At 30.6% G+C, this 16,750-nt stretch overlaps 1 protein-coding gene across 1 annotated transcript; it reads right to left on the bottom strand.

The window, feature by feature from the left end:
• Positions 1-148: 148 nt before the first annotated feature.
• On the bottom strand, positions 149-977 carry LOC148760784 (uncharacterized). The gene has a single exon (XM_088810173.1). It carries the CDS (start codon positions 927-929, stop codon positions 369-371), a length of 561 nt encoding a protein of 186 aa, XP_088666299.1. The 5' UTR covers positions 930-977; the 3' UTR covers positions 149-368.
• Positions 978-16,750: the final 15,773 nt, after the last annotated feature.

Here is a 16,750-nt window from a genome sequence, read left to right as displayed (position 1 = left end):
AAAATAATAGAAGCCCGGTTCCGTGTATTCCACAAAACAATCTAAATCTATTTCTTTCTTTATTTTTTTTTTACGTGTTCATGGATATTAGAAAGAATCTAGCATTGTTGTGAGATCCTAGAACTCTATTCCTTACTTTCAACTGGTGTGAATCATAGGTACAACATATTTCATATCAGCAATAGTGTCTGCCATTTATGGTATATTATTAGATGTGGTTTTCCTCATTAGAGATTGAATTTAACATTCCACATAAAAAAATCTATTTATACGTGATTTTGGTAGAAATCAAAATATTGTAGACATACAAAAAACGAGTTGATGAACATTCAAACTTTCCTCAGGTATTCCTATCTTTCAAATGGAAGCTATTTCTTGGTAATGAATTGCATCTCCCTTAGATCAGATTCACTTCTCCTAGTAAAAGATATTTCTTTGATGGTGTCCAAAATCGGCTTCCAGGACCGTGCTCTCACCCTGCAAGAGTTTTGAAGGTCATGTGTCGTCTCCCTTCTCTCCAGCCGCCTTGGACTCCTAACAGATGAGTTCCCTTCGGAGCCTAAGCCATTTTGGCTCCACAAAAGACTAGTTTTGGGTGACACAGCGTCAGACCTGATAGATTTTGCTCTTGCTGTAAGTCTCCTTACCAAAGGGGCCATGTCCAGAGGAGAAATATCATCCTGTAAGGTTGAGAGTGGTAGCACAAAGTAGATATGGCCTGGTTGGAGTTGGGTATCAAGATTCAGGGGCTTGAAGCCTGTAGAAACAAGCTGAGCTGCAGTGCAGAGAAACTGCTTTGGCGGTTTGCCAATGACTTCACTGACTGAAATGGGATGATCGAAGTCCTTAACATAACCATCAAGATGAACCAGGCGAATTGTGTTGAATGTAGACAGGGATCTACATCTACTAGAAAAACAACACCCCATTTGTATTTTTTGCTCTTTATGTATCGGTGTTAAATAGAATACAATTTATACATGTCGATAGAGTTTAGACATGTCTTCAGCTAATAGCCCATTGGTGCAGGCCAACAACTCAGTTAAAGTTCTTTGAAAAATCCATTATGGCACTTATGCTATGGACCATGTGCATTTTAATTTGATATTGCTTTTATTTTATGTGCTTAGTCAATATTAAGAATGAGGGCTTTTTGTAACTTTGATCTATAAAAATACAATACATACATTTTCAAAGAAAATCAATATAAAACAATTATTATATATTAACAAAATACCTAAAAAGCTCTTGAATTATTTAGAAAAATTCATATGAAGTCTTTTTTTTATCACGTTTAATCAAGTATTATATTTTTATTTTAGATCAAATAAACCTTTATCATTAACCATTGATTAATTTTCCTTAGTCTAAACACCATGTGTCATTTTATATTTTATGGTGTCATCGTGACATATTGACATGTTAAAGTGAATGGTGACTTGATATCATTAGGTGGCAAAATGAATAACCATATGGTATTTTTCACCTTCCAAGCAGTGGCGGATTTAGGATTTTGTATAAGGGGTGACTAAAGGGTAATAATATAAAGTTATGGATCGGGTCAATGATTTAATTCAAAATAAAAAAATTAGTCACTTTTAAAATAAAATAAAATTATAATATAAAATTTTCTTAACAATTTAAATATAAATTTTCAAATTCACCAATATAAACAAACATAAAGCAGAAGGAAATATTAACATTACATTTTCACATTAGGTAAATTTATTACATAAAATTTCATTAACAATTTAATTATAAATTTTTAGATTTACCAATATAAATAGATATAAAGCAGAAAAAAAATAATATTAGATTTTCACTTTAGGCAAATTTGTATGAGGTTTTTCTTTTTTTATATTTAAGGGAAGGGGATTTGAATCGAGAAGGGGATTCGAACCTTAGGGTCTGTTTGGCAATCGAAAAATGACTTATTGGAGGAAAATTTTTTCTGTCTAAAATGTTTTAGAAGAAAATTTAATGTTTTCTATTGTTTGGATAAACTGTCGAAAACATTTTCTGTTGTTTGGTTCATTTTATGAAAAATATTTTTCATCATCGTAGAGTTATTTAGATGTTAAAATAATAAATAAGAGTTGAGTACAAAACAATATTGATATTTGATTTTCACTAATTTGAGATCAAAATTAAGAATGGAAATGAAAATGGATAAAATCAATAATGATATTTCTCAAAGTATTTAACTATAAATCTGTCATGAAAATAAACTCTAATTTTCAAAAAAAAAATTCATCTTATTACTTTTTTTTGTCATAACTATAAAAAAATAAATATTCATCAATTGTATAAGATATCTAAAACTTATACTTATAAAATATTTTCATTAAGTAACAATTATTGAAATATTTTTTATTATAATTATTAGTAAGATTTAAACCTATTATAAATGTGTATTCATCAAATAATGATCATTGAAATATTTTTTTATTATAATTATTAATAAGATTTATTCCATTTATAAATAAAAAATTAATTGTATTGAATGGTTTCATGAAAATAATATTTTTTAATTTTAATATTATTGTATGATTTAAATATTAATATTTTAAATTAATTATTTTAAACTTAAACATTAATATTTTTTATTTTTTAATATTTTAAGTTAAATATTAATATTCATCAAACTTATATTCATAAACTTAATATAAAAGTGTTTTTGTTATTATCTAGAAAATGTCTTACACTTTTCAAGGGCGTAAGATATTTTCTATGGTTAATCTTGTTGACTCGCAAAATATTTTATATTTAGAATTAATTTTTTGTCTCCCAAACAAACATAAGTCTTGAGAACAATTTCCAGAAAATATTCTACTGCAAAATAAATAGACCTTTACTCATTTTGAGAAGGGGATCATACATCAATCAATGAGTCAATTGTTCAAATATATTTGTATAAGTTAAAGGGTTTAGTATATTTATTTAATTTGGAGAGAGAAAATTGTTTGCTTAGTTTACGAAGAAAAATAGAAGGAAGAGTGAAAATTGTGTGTAAAGGGAAAACAAGAAAAAAAAAAAAGGGAAATATTGGAGAGGGAAAATAAGAGAAAAAGTGAAAAAAGTGAAAAAAAAAAAGAGAAAAAACAAGAAAAGGGGAAAAAAATTGGAGACGAAAAATAAAAAAAAAGGGAAAAAAAGGACAAGAAAAATAATTGGAAAAAAAATTGGGGAAGGAAAAACAAGAAAAAAAAAAGGAAAAAGAAAAATAATTGGAAAAGGAAAAAAGTTTTTAGATTCACCAATATAAATAAACATAAAGTAGAAAAAAAAATTAATATTAAAATTTACTTTATGTAAATTTGTATGAGTTAAAGGATTTAGTATGCTTATTTAGTTTAAAGAGAAAAAAAGGAAAAAAGGAAAAGAAAAATGATTGGGAAAAAAGATAGAGAAGGGAAAACAAGAAAAAAGTAAAAAAAAAAGGTCAAAGGAAAAGAAAAAAAAGGAAAAACATTGGAGAGGGAAAAAAAAGGAAAAAAAGGGGAAAAAAGGAAAAAAAATAAATGGAAAAAATTGGAGAAGGGAAAACAAGAAAAAAGAGAGAAAAAAAAAGAAAAAGAAGAATAATTGGAGAAAGGAAAACAAGAAAAAAGGGAAAAAAGAAAAAGAAAAATAATTTTAAAATTTGAGGTGACAAAACTATATATTCTAAAATTTATACATAAAAATAAAAAAAATTAAAAACAGAGGGGTGGTCGTTGCCACCCCTTTCCCTTTGCCCTTGTTTCTGGGTCATAGAAATAAAAATGAAAAGTTTTATTTTGACTAATGACAGCTAATTAATCATTAATCAGAAAGGCTTATTTAATTTAAAATAAAAATATAGAAACTTGATTGAACACTATAGAAAAATAATGATTTATTTAAAAATTTTTGAATAATTCAAGATTTTTTTTAAATATTGTGCTTTATATATTATATCTGTCACGACCCAGTACTCCCTTCAAGCCCGTGACAACCGCCGCGATGTCGCAATAGACATTCATTACCCGAAATGTCAACCGAAACCTCGTAAGGCTCTTGCATCAATTCTATGTCTCTCCTGTGAGTAACAGTTACTAAATATCATGTTTTAAGGGAATATAAATTATTTTTAAATAAAAAATAAATAAAAAGTAATTTCTGCCACACAAGGGTATTTTGGTCATTTTTACCCAAAAATTTTGAAACCTAGTGAATATACAACATATGATCGAAAAATATACATTTCTTATCTAAAAATAATTTTAGTAATCTAAATCATCCATTTAAAATGAAATTATGGCTAATCAAACTAAATAAAAATATTAAATAAAATATTCTATTTTTTTATAAAACAATATTTATAGAATCCTGCATAAACAATTTTTGTAGCCTAAGAGTAAAATAAATTCATATATATAATAGCACACTAAACCAGGTATACAAAAATATTCTACAATGACATGTGGGCCCCAATATAACCGAAAATATACTAGATTGTAGACCTTCGATTTCTAAGGATGCAAATCCAAAAGCAACCATCAACAAAATCGGCTGTCTACAAACTATCCTGAGCCTGAAATGGGTAGAAAGAAGGGGTGAGTTTTTATAAACCCAGTGAGTAAGCAAATTTCATCTACAACATCTAAAGCCGAGTAAATGGAGACAGTTAAATCATCCCATCACAATATGATTCATAACATTTAAAACTCATTTCAATTCATATAAAACAATTATATTTCATCAAAATAATCAACAAGGCTTATGATTATCTTAAAACTTGGCTTGCGCCAAAACTCATACTCGGGGACACCTTGTCTTGAGCATCCAATCGAATCCGCCAAGGATGTTAAAACGACATATACCCATAAAACATGTTTTTACTTTTAAAATATAGCCATTCCTTAACGTTGGCTGAGTTTCATCCTCACGTGGTGGTTCGACGTGAAGTGAACTCTAAACTTACCTTACGAGATACCCTCCGCGCCTCTCGTACTAAGGTAAAATATAATAGGGTTTACCATGCCCTTCTAATAGGTTGGTCCATGGAAACCCGCCCACTACAGTAAGCTAATCAAATAACCCACCAAATTAATAAAAATTTCGACAGCATGAAATGGCTAATATAATATTACCCAACCTGTCAAGGTAAAACAAAACAGTTTATATAATCCACAAACCATAAATCCAGCCATTCATGCCATCACATTGTCATAAGTTATTAATTCAAACCATATATATATATATATATATATATATATATATATAGATAACACAAGTATATAGTTTCCAATTACTCAATTTCCAAAATCATCATTGAATTGCAAAACAATTTATAATTCTCATTCATTTAACCATCACTTAACTTATAAAACATAAAAATCTACGGTTTAAGTTCATTATTCTTTAAAATCATAAAAACGAGTATAAACTACTTTAGATAGTTAAGATGAACATTTGATTACTCACAATAGCTGGAGTTTGGAGGACTCTTATTCTTGGTCCTCGGGTACAATATCTTTATCCTTATTAGAAGGCTCATCACCTATACATAACACACGACACGTAATTCAATCTATTTGTGCCAAACTATTATAAAACTATTTCAGGCTCTATATGAATGCATGAAATTGAATGAGAATTGTTCGAATAATTACTTAAAAACGGTGTTCTACGTGAATTCAATTATGATAGGACTAAATTTGTATTCGACCTAACTTGAACTATACACTGTTGAATTAACCAAAACATCCGATTCAACTTCAAATATACTCATTACACTTTCAATATTCCAAATACACTAAAGAATTCAATGAGCTTGATTATGACTTAATTCATCGTAATCGAAATTCATTTCGATTCCGAACTAACGTGCTAATCAGTGTTAACACAGTCCAATAAATCCATCTACATCATTAGGAATCAAATTCAAGTCCATTTACTACGATTTTCTCATTATTGTTCAAGTCGTTTACTAAAGGAACTATACTTTTCGATAGCTGTTTTTGATATCCGATACCATAAATCATCAATTACGAGCTAAATAACATGAAACACAACAAAATCCATCATCAACATGTCATCTATAAAATTTGGCCAAAGAGGGTTGTTGAAGGGCATGTGATTTTCTTGCTTGTTTTTCATGCCAAACATCATCAAACAACTAAAAACACTAAGATATCATAAAATCTAGCAAAAATCCATCATCAAAACCTCTCTCCCTATGTTTGGCCAGCAAGTATTCCCTTATGGAAACTTGTGTTTCATCCATAGAAAATGAAAAAGAAAGCATGGGAAAGGTAGATCTTAAGCTAAAATTGAAAAATCTTACCTTTGATTGCTTTGTTATTTGAAATTCAACAAATTTCTCTTGAGTTTTCCTCTATAGGATTTGTTTCTATTCTTTTCTCTTTGTTATTTGCTTTGGCCGGCCATGAAGAGTGAAATGGGAGAGTTTATAAAGGAAATTATAAAAATATTAAAGCTTGACATGTGTCACCATGTGATTGGTCCATAGTTAAAACTTAACAATTAAGCATTTTCTCACCACCACATGTAATCTCTTAATTATCCAAAGTATAAAATAATAATAGGTAAAATTCATGAGCTTGACAAGTGTTATGGTGGTGTAAAATTCCAAAAATTCCAATTATGTCCTCGTGGACACATAAAATGACTGCTTTGCCCTTATGTTCGGAAAAATGTCGGAATTAAAATTTTTCATTTCTCAAATTCAAATCATGCTCCAATTAGTCAAACTTGGTCAAAAATTTCATCCAACATTCCCATTTTGCCCTCGGGTGGCAAAATGATCATTTTGCCCTTACGTTATGAAAATTCCTAATTTAACTCCAAATTAATCCTCGAACTCTGAATCACCATATTAAGACATTCTAAGGTTCAATAACTCTCAAATATATCTTAAAATCTCTCTTCAAACTAGTTTGAGGTTTTAATCGACTTAATTGTACCACTAGGTACGATACCGACTTTTAACGATTTTTCGAGGTATCCAAGTATGCAGACATGCTATCAAGTACATGAATGACATGAAAAGTATATTATAGAGCTAGGCTTGACAATATCAAATACCATATTAATGTGATTAGTGCACTGCCAATCACAATTAGCATTTGACTAACGTAATTTCAAGGAAATCATTTGATTCCCGTTAAACAAGAACTCCCAAGCTTATGGTTCAGTTCCAATTAAGCCCAAGCTTAGGTTTACCGTTATAGGCATAATTCCTACTAGACTCACTTTTAAAATTAAAAAAATATATTTATTTTTATTTTACTTTTAAGATGTATTTAAAGCAAGAAAATATTAATATAAATATACTTTTTTCATGTTCGATTGTAAGTTATGATACTTTCTCCATTTTTCAATTAAAGATAATGACTCTCTATTTCCTTTTTTTATTTGATATATTTTAAAAATTAAATTAAACAAATGTGTACCCAAAAATTAGGTTATAAATATAAATTAATTAACCAAATCATATGAAAGATAACTATGTAGTATTCAAGAAAATATTATTTATTAGATTACATATATATGCAATTAATAATAAATATTAGTAATTTCATATTATATATTAGATTTTTTGAAAAAAGTCAATGTAATTCTAACATAAATGAAAAACTTTTTATTTAATTTGTTTCATGTACTTTAAACATGAATTAAACACATTTTAAATGTATTATCTATTTTCTTTTTAATTTTTAACATTTCATAATTTCTTGAATTTTTTATTTTTCATCCCATTTTTTTTCATTTTTTTAATAATCTATTTATTTAATACTATTATTTATAATTCTCATACTACAATTACGAATTATGAAGTTTTTAGTTAACTTTTCATTTCCTCTTCTATTTTATTTTTTTCCTTTTTTTAAGTTCTCTTCACTTTTTTTCTTTCAATTTTTTAGTTTTTTCTTTTTTTTTCACTTGTTAATATTTTATTTTTTGTAATTAAATATATTAAGTATAAATTGAGCGAAAGATTAAATGTAATTTTGACATAAATTATCAACCATGATACTTAAATGAAAATTAAGAGGAAAGGCTGAAGTTTGTAATTGAAGTGGCAAAGCTAAATGATGAAAAAAAGCCACTCACGTGTGTCATTATTGAAATGTATGTTGACTCTATATGTTTTTAATGTTAACAAAATATTCCTCATTCATTGATGTTTAACCTTACTATTTAAGTGTGCAAGATAAAGTTAATTCCCTCAATGAAATGAATGATTAAAAACTAAAGCATATAATAGATAGACTAATCAGTTAAAGTGAGAAAAATGAAAAGAGTTAGTGAAGACAGGGCTTTTATAACTGATTATCAAAAGGCATTAATCAGTTAAGGAATGGCTAGACTACAAGTTGAAGCAAAACATGAAAATGTTAATCAATTAGCATTAGGCTTAACTGATTAAGAAGGTGATGGACAAAGCAAAACAGAGGTATGCTAATCGGTAGGCATGGGTTTAATCGGTTAGAGCACAAGACTTGAAGAATCTACAAGCGCCAAAATTCAAATTCAAAGTGAAGTGGACCATTGAATGGAGCCAAAATGAAGAAGTGCAAATTCGAAGAATTTTTAATTGATTAGAGTTTGTGTTAATCGGTTAAGGCTAAAGGAAGTGAAGCTCTAATCAGTTAAGGGTAGAGTTAGCTAGTTAAAGGAAGTCTGCTGAAGTAGTAAAACTTGAAGACAAAGATCTCTTAATCAGTTATTGCAAAGTACATAATAGTAAGATAGTGCAAGGTAGAGAAGCTGTAATCGGTTAGAGTTGCTTGTAACCAATTAGCCGAACTCTGTCTGCCCATTTGAATTTAAGCACTAAAGGACAACACAACGGCTAAAATGGCATTAGAGTTGTCTTCAACGAATAGAAACTACCTCAACAAAAAAACTGACTCCTCAAGTATAAAAGGAAGCTCTAATGGTCAAAGAAAAGGGATTGAGTGAGAAAAGAGCCATTTTAAGCAAAAAGCCAAACATCCTTAACGAAAAACACTTATTTTTCACTCTTAATCTAGAAAAAGTGTTTGAGCTTGCTTGTAATCTTTCCAGATTTGTAAAGACTTCTAGTTGTACGTCTTTTTCTTAGGAAATTAAAGTGCAAGAAGCACTCTAAAGCTTATTGTAAGGGATTAGAGGTTGAGTTAGAAGCTCACCTTGTCAAAGCTTGGTGGAAGCTGTTAATTCTACTAGTATAGTGAATTGGTTTAAAAATCCTTGATTGGAAGATCAAGGTAGTGAATGTAGATCAAGGAGATCGAACCACTATAAACACTCTTGCATTATCCACTTCTTTCTACCTTTTTTTTACTTGGTGTTTTTTAGCTACTGCAAGCTTTAAATCTTTTTCTCTCTAATTGGTTAAAAGTTCTGCAACTCAAAAAGGGCTGAACTTAAAATTTTTAGTGCTATTCACCCCCTTCTATCACTCTAATAGGATCAACAAGTGGTATCAGAGCTAAACCCTCATTTTAGAACCTAACATCCTTAGGGGAGATCCATATGACTTTGCAAAAGTCTGTAGATGCTGAGGGTCAATCCATAAATAGGCTTCCTTTATTTGATAGATCAAATTATGCTTATTGGAGCACTAGGATGTTTATATATATTGGAGCTCTTGACTATGAAATGTGGGATGTAATCACGAGGGGATCGTATGTTCCCACCTCATCTAGTTTTGTCACAAGTAAGAGAATGCTTAAGCCAAGTGTTGAGTGGACTAAAGCTAAAGTTAAAAAGGTCCAAACTAATTTTAAAGCAATCAACGTGCTTCAGTGTACATTAACCCTTATAGAACTCAACATCTCTAGCTATACAACAACCAAAGAAATTTGGCATAAACTCAAAGTCATTCATGAAGGGACTTGTCAAACCCTGTTCTATAAAATAATTACGACGTCATTTACATGCTCAATAGAATGTTTGCATATTTAGGAAGTTCAAGAAATCGTTAAAAGATGATATTGTCCCTAATGGTACCATTAAGTCGATTAAGCCTCGAACTAGTTCAAATAGGAATTTTATGGTGAAATTAAGAGTTTCACAATCCAAGAATGATTTAAAATAGTGATTTGGAGTTCGAAGATCAATTTAGAGTCAAACCAAAATTTTTACTATACAGGGGTAAAATGATCATTTGCCACTTGGGGATAAAATGAGAATTTTTAGAAAAGATTTTTTGGCCCCATTTGACTTATTGGAGTATGATTTGAGTATTGGAGTATGATTTGAGGTTTAGAAGTGAAAAATTTTAATTTCGGTATAATTTGGAGTATAGGAGCGAAATGGTAATTTTATCACCTCGGGGGCAAATCGGTAAATTTTTACCCCCGACACTTGTCAAGACCAAGGGATTTTATTCATCATGGAAATGGATAAACATGAGAAATGTGTGGTGGAGAATTAAAGAACTAAAAGTCAAATATTTAAAATTTGAACCAATAAGAAAATGCCATGTGTCATGCTTTTATTATTTTATTATTTCTTTATAAAAAGGTAAAAAAATCAGCCCATTTCTCCCATAGTGATCAGCCAAACCAGAAGAGAAGAGAAACCAAAGAAGAACAAACCCTAGGTGGGAAAAATCAAAGAGAAAGTGTTGGAATTCAAGGATTTGATCAAGCAAAGGTAAAATTTCTTTGATTTTGCTAGTGATTTACCTTACCTATGCATTTTCCCTTAATTTTCATAGTTAATTTACATGTTTTCATGATGAATTCATGGCCGGTCAAAATAGGTAAGGAGAGAAAAATATGTTGGATTGAATTGATTTTAAGATATGTTAGTGTTTTTAGTTAGTTTAGTATATTTAGAAGCAAAACAACAAGAAACGAATCCATTTTCCCCATGAATCTTCATTGGCCGAATCTTCCTTGATGTGTGTGGGTGATGGATTGTTATTATTTCAAGAGAAATGGCTTAGAAAATGATGAATAATGGTGAGAAAATTAAGTAGGAAAAATCACGGTGTTAGTGCACTGTAATGGCCAAATTTTTTCATGAAGAAATGGGAAGGTTTTGATGCTGAAATTGGTGTTATTTGAATAATGTTTTGTGAATTGAGGTATTAGAAATGAAATGGAGCAATTTGGAGCCAAATCAAACACAATTGTCATTTAATCGGGTAATAGGCCGAATTAGGTCAGCACCGCATTTAAGCGGTAGTCGGATAAGTTGCATATCATATCATGCATATACACCGAGCCTAAATTGATTTTATGATGGTCAAGCATTAATGTGGTGAATTATGTATTGTACATTGTGGATTGGTGGTGAGTAAATTACACTAGTAAAAGTACAGAGATTATACTTGAAGACTGGGATTAGGAGTACATCGACTCCTAGAACTGTGAGTAAACTTATTATCTTTTTAATTATCTAAAGTAGTTTTAGACAATTGTGTGATTTTATAGAAAATGGGTTTAAATAGTAAATTACTATGTTTTAGGAGAAATTGTGATTTTATAAAATGATTTTATAAATTTTATGAAAAATTGAATACTGGTTTTAAAAATAGAGTAATTGGAGATTGCCTGCTTGTGTTATAAATTGTGTTTTAAATTATATGGCTTATAGCAATATTTGAGCATGAATGGCAAAGTCGATATTTGTATCAAAATTATATATACTATGTATTTAGCCTTGAGAGGCTAGATTGCGATAAATTGCCATGTCATGCAGATAAGGATTTTATAAATCAGGTGGTAGATAAAATAATCCATAGTCACTGCAGTGGTGGGAGATTTCGTGGACTGCTTATAAGAGGGGCACGGTAACTCAGTTATTTATTTACCTCCGGAGGGAGATGTTGGATGAAATATCTCCTGAGGTAAAGATTTGAGTGCACTTTACGTGGACCATCGCATGAGAGTGAGACTCAGCCAACGCCAAGGAATGGCTGTGTGTCAGATGCGAAAACATGTTTATGGGTATGGGACATTTAACAGCCTTGGCGATCTCAGTGGGATACCTTGAATAAGGTACCCGCGAGAATGATTTTGGCAAGAGCCAAGTTTTGTGAGATATATAAGCCATGTTGATTAATTGAGTAAACTGAATATTCATGTTATGAAACATATATTAGAAAAGAATATTTTAATTCGTCTCTATTTACTCGCCTTTAGATGGTTTACATGGTGTCTGTTTACTCACTGAGATTTTATAATCTCACCACCCTCTTTTCCTCACATTTCAGGCTCAGAAAATTCCATAGTTAGCTGACTTTGACAAGGACCTTCATTTGGACTTGAATCGGCAAAAGCTGTAGGTTTTCAGCTTCCAATGCATTTTGGTCAGTTGGGGGCCCATGTGTCACTGTAAAAGTAATTTTATACTTCAGTTATCTGATTTAGAGTATGTATGAACATATTTAGCTTTTACACCATGTTTTTGGCGGGTTTCGATATTTTTGAAAAAAAAATGACGAAAATGCCTTTGTGAGTCAGAAAATAATATTTTATTGTTTTGATTTGGAAACGACTTATGATTTCTTGAAATGCGAGATTTAATAACTATCGCTCACTAGGGAGATGCGGAAGCTAATGCTAAACCTTGTGCGGTTTCGATCACCATTCGGGGTAATGAGTGCCTATCGGGACGTCGTGGAGGTTGTCATGGACCCGATGAGTTCCGGGTCGTGACAGGACTTCACAAGTAAAAGAGTCAAAAATTGCCTTACTCACCCATAATTATGAAATGTTCAAAATGGAACTGGGTGAAGATATCTCTACAATGTTAAATAGGTTTACCAATATTACAAATAAACTCAATCAATTAGGGAAAACCATCCTTAAACATGAGTTAGTAAAAAGACTACTTAGATGCTTTCCAAAAAGTTGAAAACCCAAGGTCACTGTCATCCGAGAGGCCAAGGATCTCAATGTGATCACACTTGATGAAATTTATGGCTCACTCCTGACACATGAACTTAAAATGAAGAACGAAGAGGAGGAAGAAAAGAAAGAAGCCAAAGAGAAAAGGAAAAATCTTACACTTAAGATTAGTACACTTGAAGAAGAACTTGAAGAATTATCAAGTGATGATGATGAAGAATTAGCAATGATGGCTAAAAGGTTTACAAAGTTGATAGGACAGAACGACAAAAGGTTTGGAAGGAAAAATTATAAGAAAAACTAAGGTTTCTCTTGAAAAATTAAGCACAAGGGTGATCTTAACACGAAAGATGAAATGATTCACTTTGAATGTAAGAAATCAAGACAGTTCAAATCTGAATGTCTAATTTTGAATGAAGAATCCTTAAAAAAGATGAAGAAAGCAATGGTAGCAACAACATGGTCCGATAGTGACTTCTCAAGCTCTAAAGAAGAAAGAGAGAAATTGAAAGAAAGCACAAATTTCTGCTTGATGGCAAGAGAAGAAGAATTTGAGGTACCATTTAACTTATGTGATATTTCTTATGATGATTTGCAAGATGAATATGATTACCTATATGCTAAATTTGAGAAACTTGCTTTAAAACATAAAACTATGAGAAAGTGGGCCATATTCTTGGATAATGAATTAGAAAAGATTAAGCATGAGTATAACTTTTGTTTTTGATCAAAGAAATATGCTTCAAATTGAACTTGAACAGTCTAAAACTTATTTTGAACTTTTGAAGCTAGAATTAGAAAGCAAAATCTTGAATTGCAAAGAGTAATAGGTGAAAATGCTAGACTTAAAGTTTTGATGGAGGAGAAATTAAAAATTGAAGAAAAGCCTAAAAGGAATACAAACCTTAGAAGGAAAATTAATGCATTCTCATGTCATTACTATGTATGTGGTAAGAAAGGTCACATATCTTATGATTATTATCACAATAGTAGGAATCTTCCTAAGACTAATTTGGTTTGAGTTTCTAAAGGATCCTATGTGATTGCTAACCATCAAGGACCAATCAAAGTATCGGTACCTTTAAAGAAAAGTTGAATATCTGTTTTGTAGGTTGAGCAAAGACAAAAGGATCAATGTTTTGAAGCTTACCTAAAGGAAAGGTAGTCTTGGTACTTGGATAGTGGCTTCTTAGGACACATGATCGGCAATGAGAACTTGTTTGCTAAGCTTGATAGAAGTAAGAGTGGTAGTGTTTCCTTTGGTGATAACTTCAAGGGTATTTTTCAAGGAATTGGAACCATTGGTAACACATCTCAAACTTAAATCAAACATGTTTTATTTGTTAAAGGTCTAAAACATAATTTGCTAAGTATTAGTCAACCTTGTGATAGAGGCTTTAAAGTATGCTTTGATTCTCATGGATGTCAAGTGATTGATGTTAACACTAACAAAGTAGCATTCATTGGTAAAAGAATCAAGAATATGTATGTTATCTTTCTTGATGAGATTAATTCTAGTGAATCTTGTTTCATTGCCAATGATGTATTTGATAGTTAGTTGTGGCAAAGAAGACTAGGACATGCTAGTATGCACACTATTTCAAAACTTTTGAGATAAGACTTAGTGATAACTTTATTTAATAGAGTTATCTTACGTTCTTTTGAGCCTAAAAATGACTAATGCCCTTTTATTTTTCATTAATTTAGACTTTGTTAGTACATTTTTCTTAGTATTTACTTTATGCATGCCTTAGTCATTTAAGTAAGTAATTTGAGTTTATTTCCATGTTGTTAAGTCTTGTTTATACCTTCTATTGATTGCGCTATATGTTGGTGAAGGTGCAAAAGAGTTTGGAAGTAAAATTTGCAAAAGATCATGCACTTTTGCTTAAGAAAGGCTTTCGAACATGCTGTAATTTTTTGAGCATAACTCAAGCTTAAAGACCTCAATCGGCACTATTCTTGGACGTATGGAAGGCCAAGAGGAAGAGCTACAACTTGATGTTCAACACTTCACCTAGATCATAAGGGATCATGGTAAAAAATGTAAAGGAAGTTGACTAACTGTAGTAGATTGCAGTCAAAGTTGACAGTAGTTTAGGCATCTAAGAGTCGAGCTCTTAGCAACTAGGCGTCAATTGCACAGCCCAACACCTTGAAAAATAGCCAAAAATAGAACCTTGGGTGCCTAAGCACCGACACATAACTCTGCACATATTTGGCCATCCGATTTTTCATCAAATGGCCAATAAAAAAGGTATAAATACAATCTTTTTAGGGCTGAAAAAGAGAGAGAGGATTTAGACACTAATATGGGGAAAATAAGGCTTGAACCAAGAGGGAAAAAGAAGAGAAAATCAAGAGATGGAGGATCAAAAAGCTACTCCGAAGAATTTCTCACTATAGATTTGATTTTCTTTCTCTAACTCTTTTTGTAGAAATGCTTCATTTTGCTGAGATTTGTGTTTGTGTTTTGAATTTGTTGAGCTAAAACTCTTAAGCTAGGGTTATGGTGGATTTTAATGTGTAACTTGGATATTGTGTTGGTTTATTACTTATTTTCATTGGAAACATTGATGTTTACTCAAATTTGATTTTATTGCCCATTTATGTGCTTGATCACCATTTAAATGTGTTTAGGTATTTAGATGATACTTGAAATAGTTAGTCTAAATTAGACCTTGATTTGGGTAATGTGTGTTCACTAAACTTAGAAATGAATTTAAGTGTTTTGATGTGCAATTAGAATAGATATACACCTAGTTGCATATATAGTAAATTTTTAGAACCTTGGCTTTAAGAACTTAATTTTGTTATTTCTTATAAACTTATAACGATTCAATTAAGTTAGGCAATTGTGTAATATCTCGACGGAGAATTACACATGCTTTAGGATTTTAGACTAGCATCAATTTTCATTAAGATTAAGTAATTAAGAAAACACAATTCCAAGTGAAATATTAAAGGAAGCCATAATCCTAAACTATTAGACCATTACTTCCATCTCAATTTATTATTTGCACTTCTTCGATTGGAATTAGTTAATTAGATAAATTTTTAATCATTTCTCAAAATTTGGTGCTTGGATAAAACTAGCTTGTTTTAATTTTAGTAATTAGCAACAACTAGTAAACCAGCTCCTCAAGCGATCGACAAACTCAACATATCACTGCATTACTTGTTGCAATCGTGTGCACTTGCACAGAGTCTTTACTTGTATATTGCATTTAATTTTGAGCACATTGCATTTAATCTTTCTGGCTAATTCGATGCTGATTTTCCTGGTAGCAAAACTGATCAGAAATGCACTGGTGGTACTTGTTAATTCCTTGGAAACATGCTTTTGTTTTGCTCTTGCAAAAAACAAAATTTTATTACTTTATCAATTGCTGAAGGTGAATATATATCACTAGGTAGTTGTTGTGCACAAATTCTATGGATTAGGTAGCAACTAAATGATTTTGGAATGGCTATGCATAAAGTTCCCATATATTGTGATAATATAAGTGCCATAAATATCTCTAAAAATCTTGTTCCACACTCTAGAATAAAGCCCATAGAAATTAGACATCATTTCATTAGAGATTATGTGCTTAAGGGAGATATTGAAATAGACTTTGTAGACACCTTGCTTCAATTGGATGACATTTTCACAAAACTATTAAGTGAAAAACAATTTTATAGAATTAGAAGAGATCTAAGAATGATTGATGTTAATGAAGTCTAAATTATGCAAAATTGATAATGTTTTTGATCATATACTTTACGAATAATCATGTTCATTCCCTGATGTAATTGATTAGAGAATGTTTTGTTCAGTTAAAGGGATACTAAAAGGGAAATAGGACTTATATTGATCAGTTAAGACCCCTTTAATCAATTAGAATAACTCTGTCTTCAGTAGCTTAAGTAAG

The sequence above is a fragment of the Theobroma cacao genome, chromosome 9 (assembly GCF_053813885.1).
Source record: "Theobroma cacao isolate CCN51 chromosome 9, ASM5381388v1, whole genome shotgun sequence".
NCBI lineage: Eukaryota > Viridiplantae > Streptophyta > Magnoliopsida > Malvales > Malvaceae > Theobroma > Theobroma cacao.
Note: the sequence above shows the minus strand (reverse complement) of the source record. Positions and strands in the feature narration are given on the sequence as shown.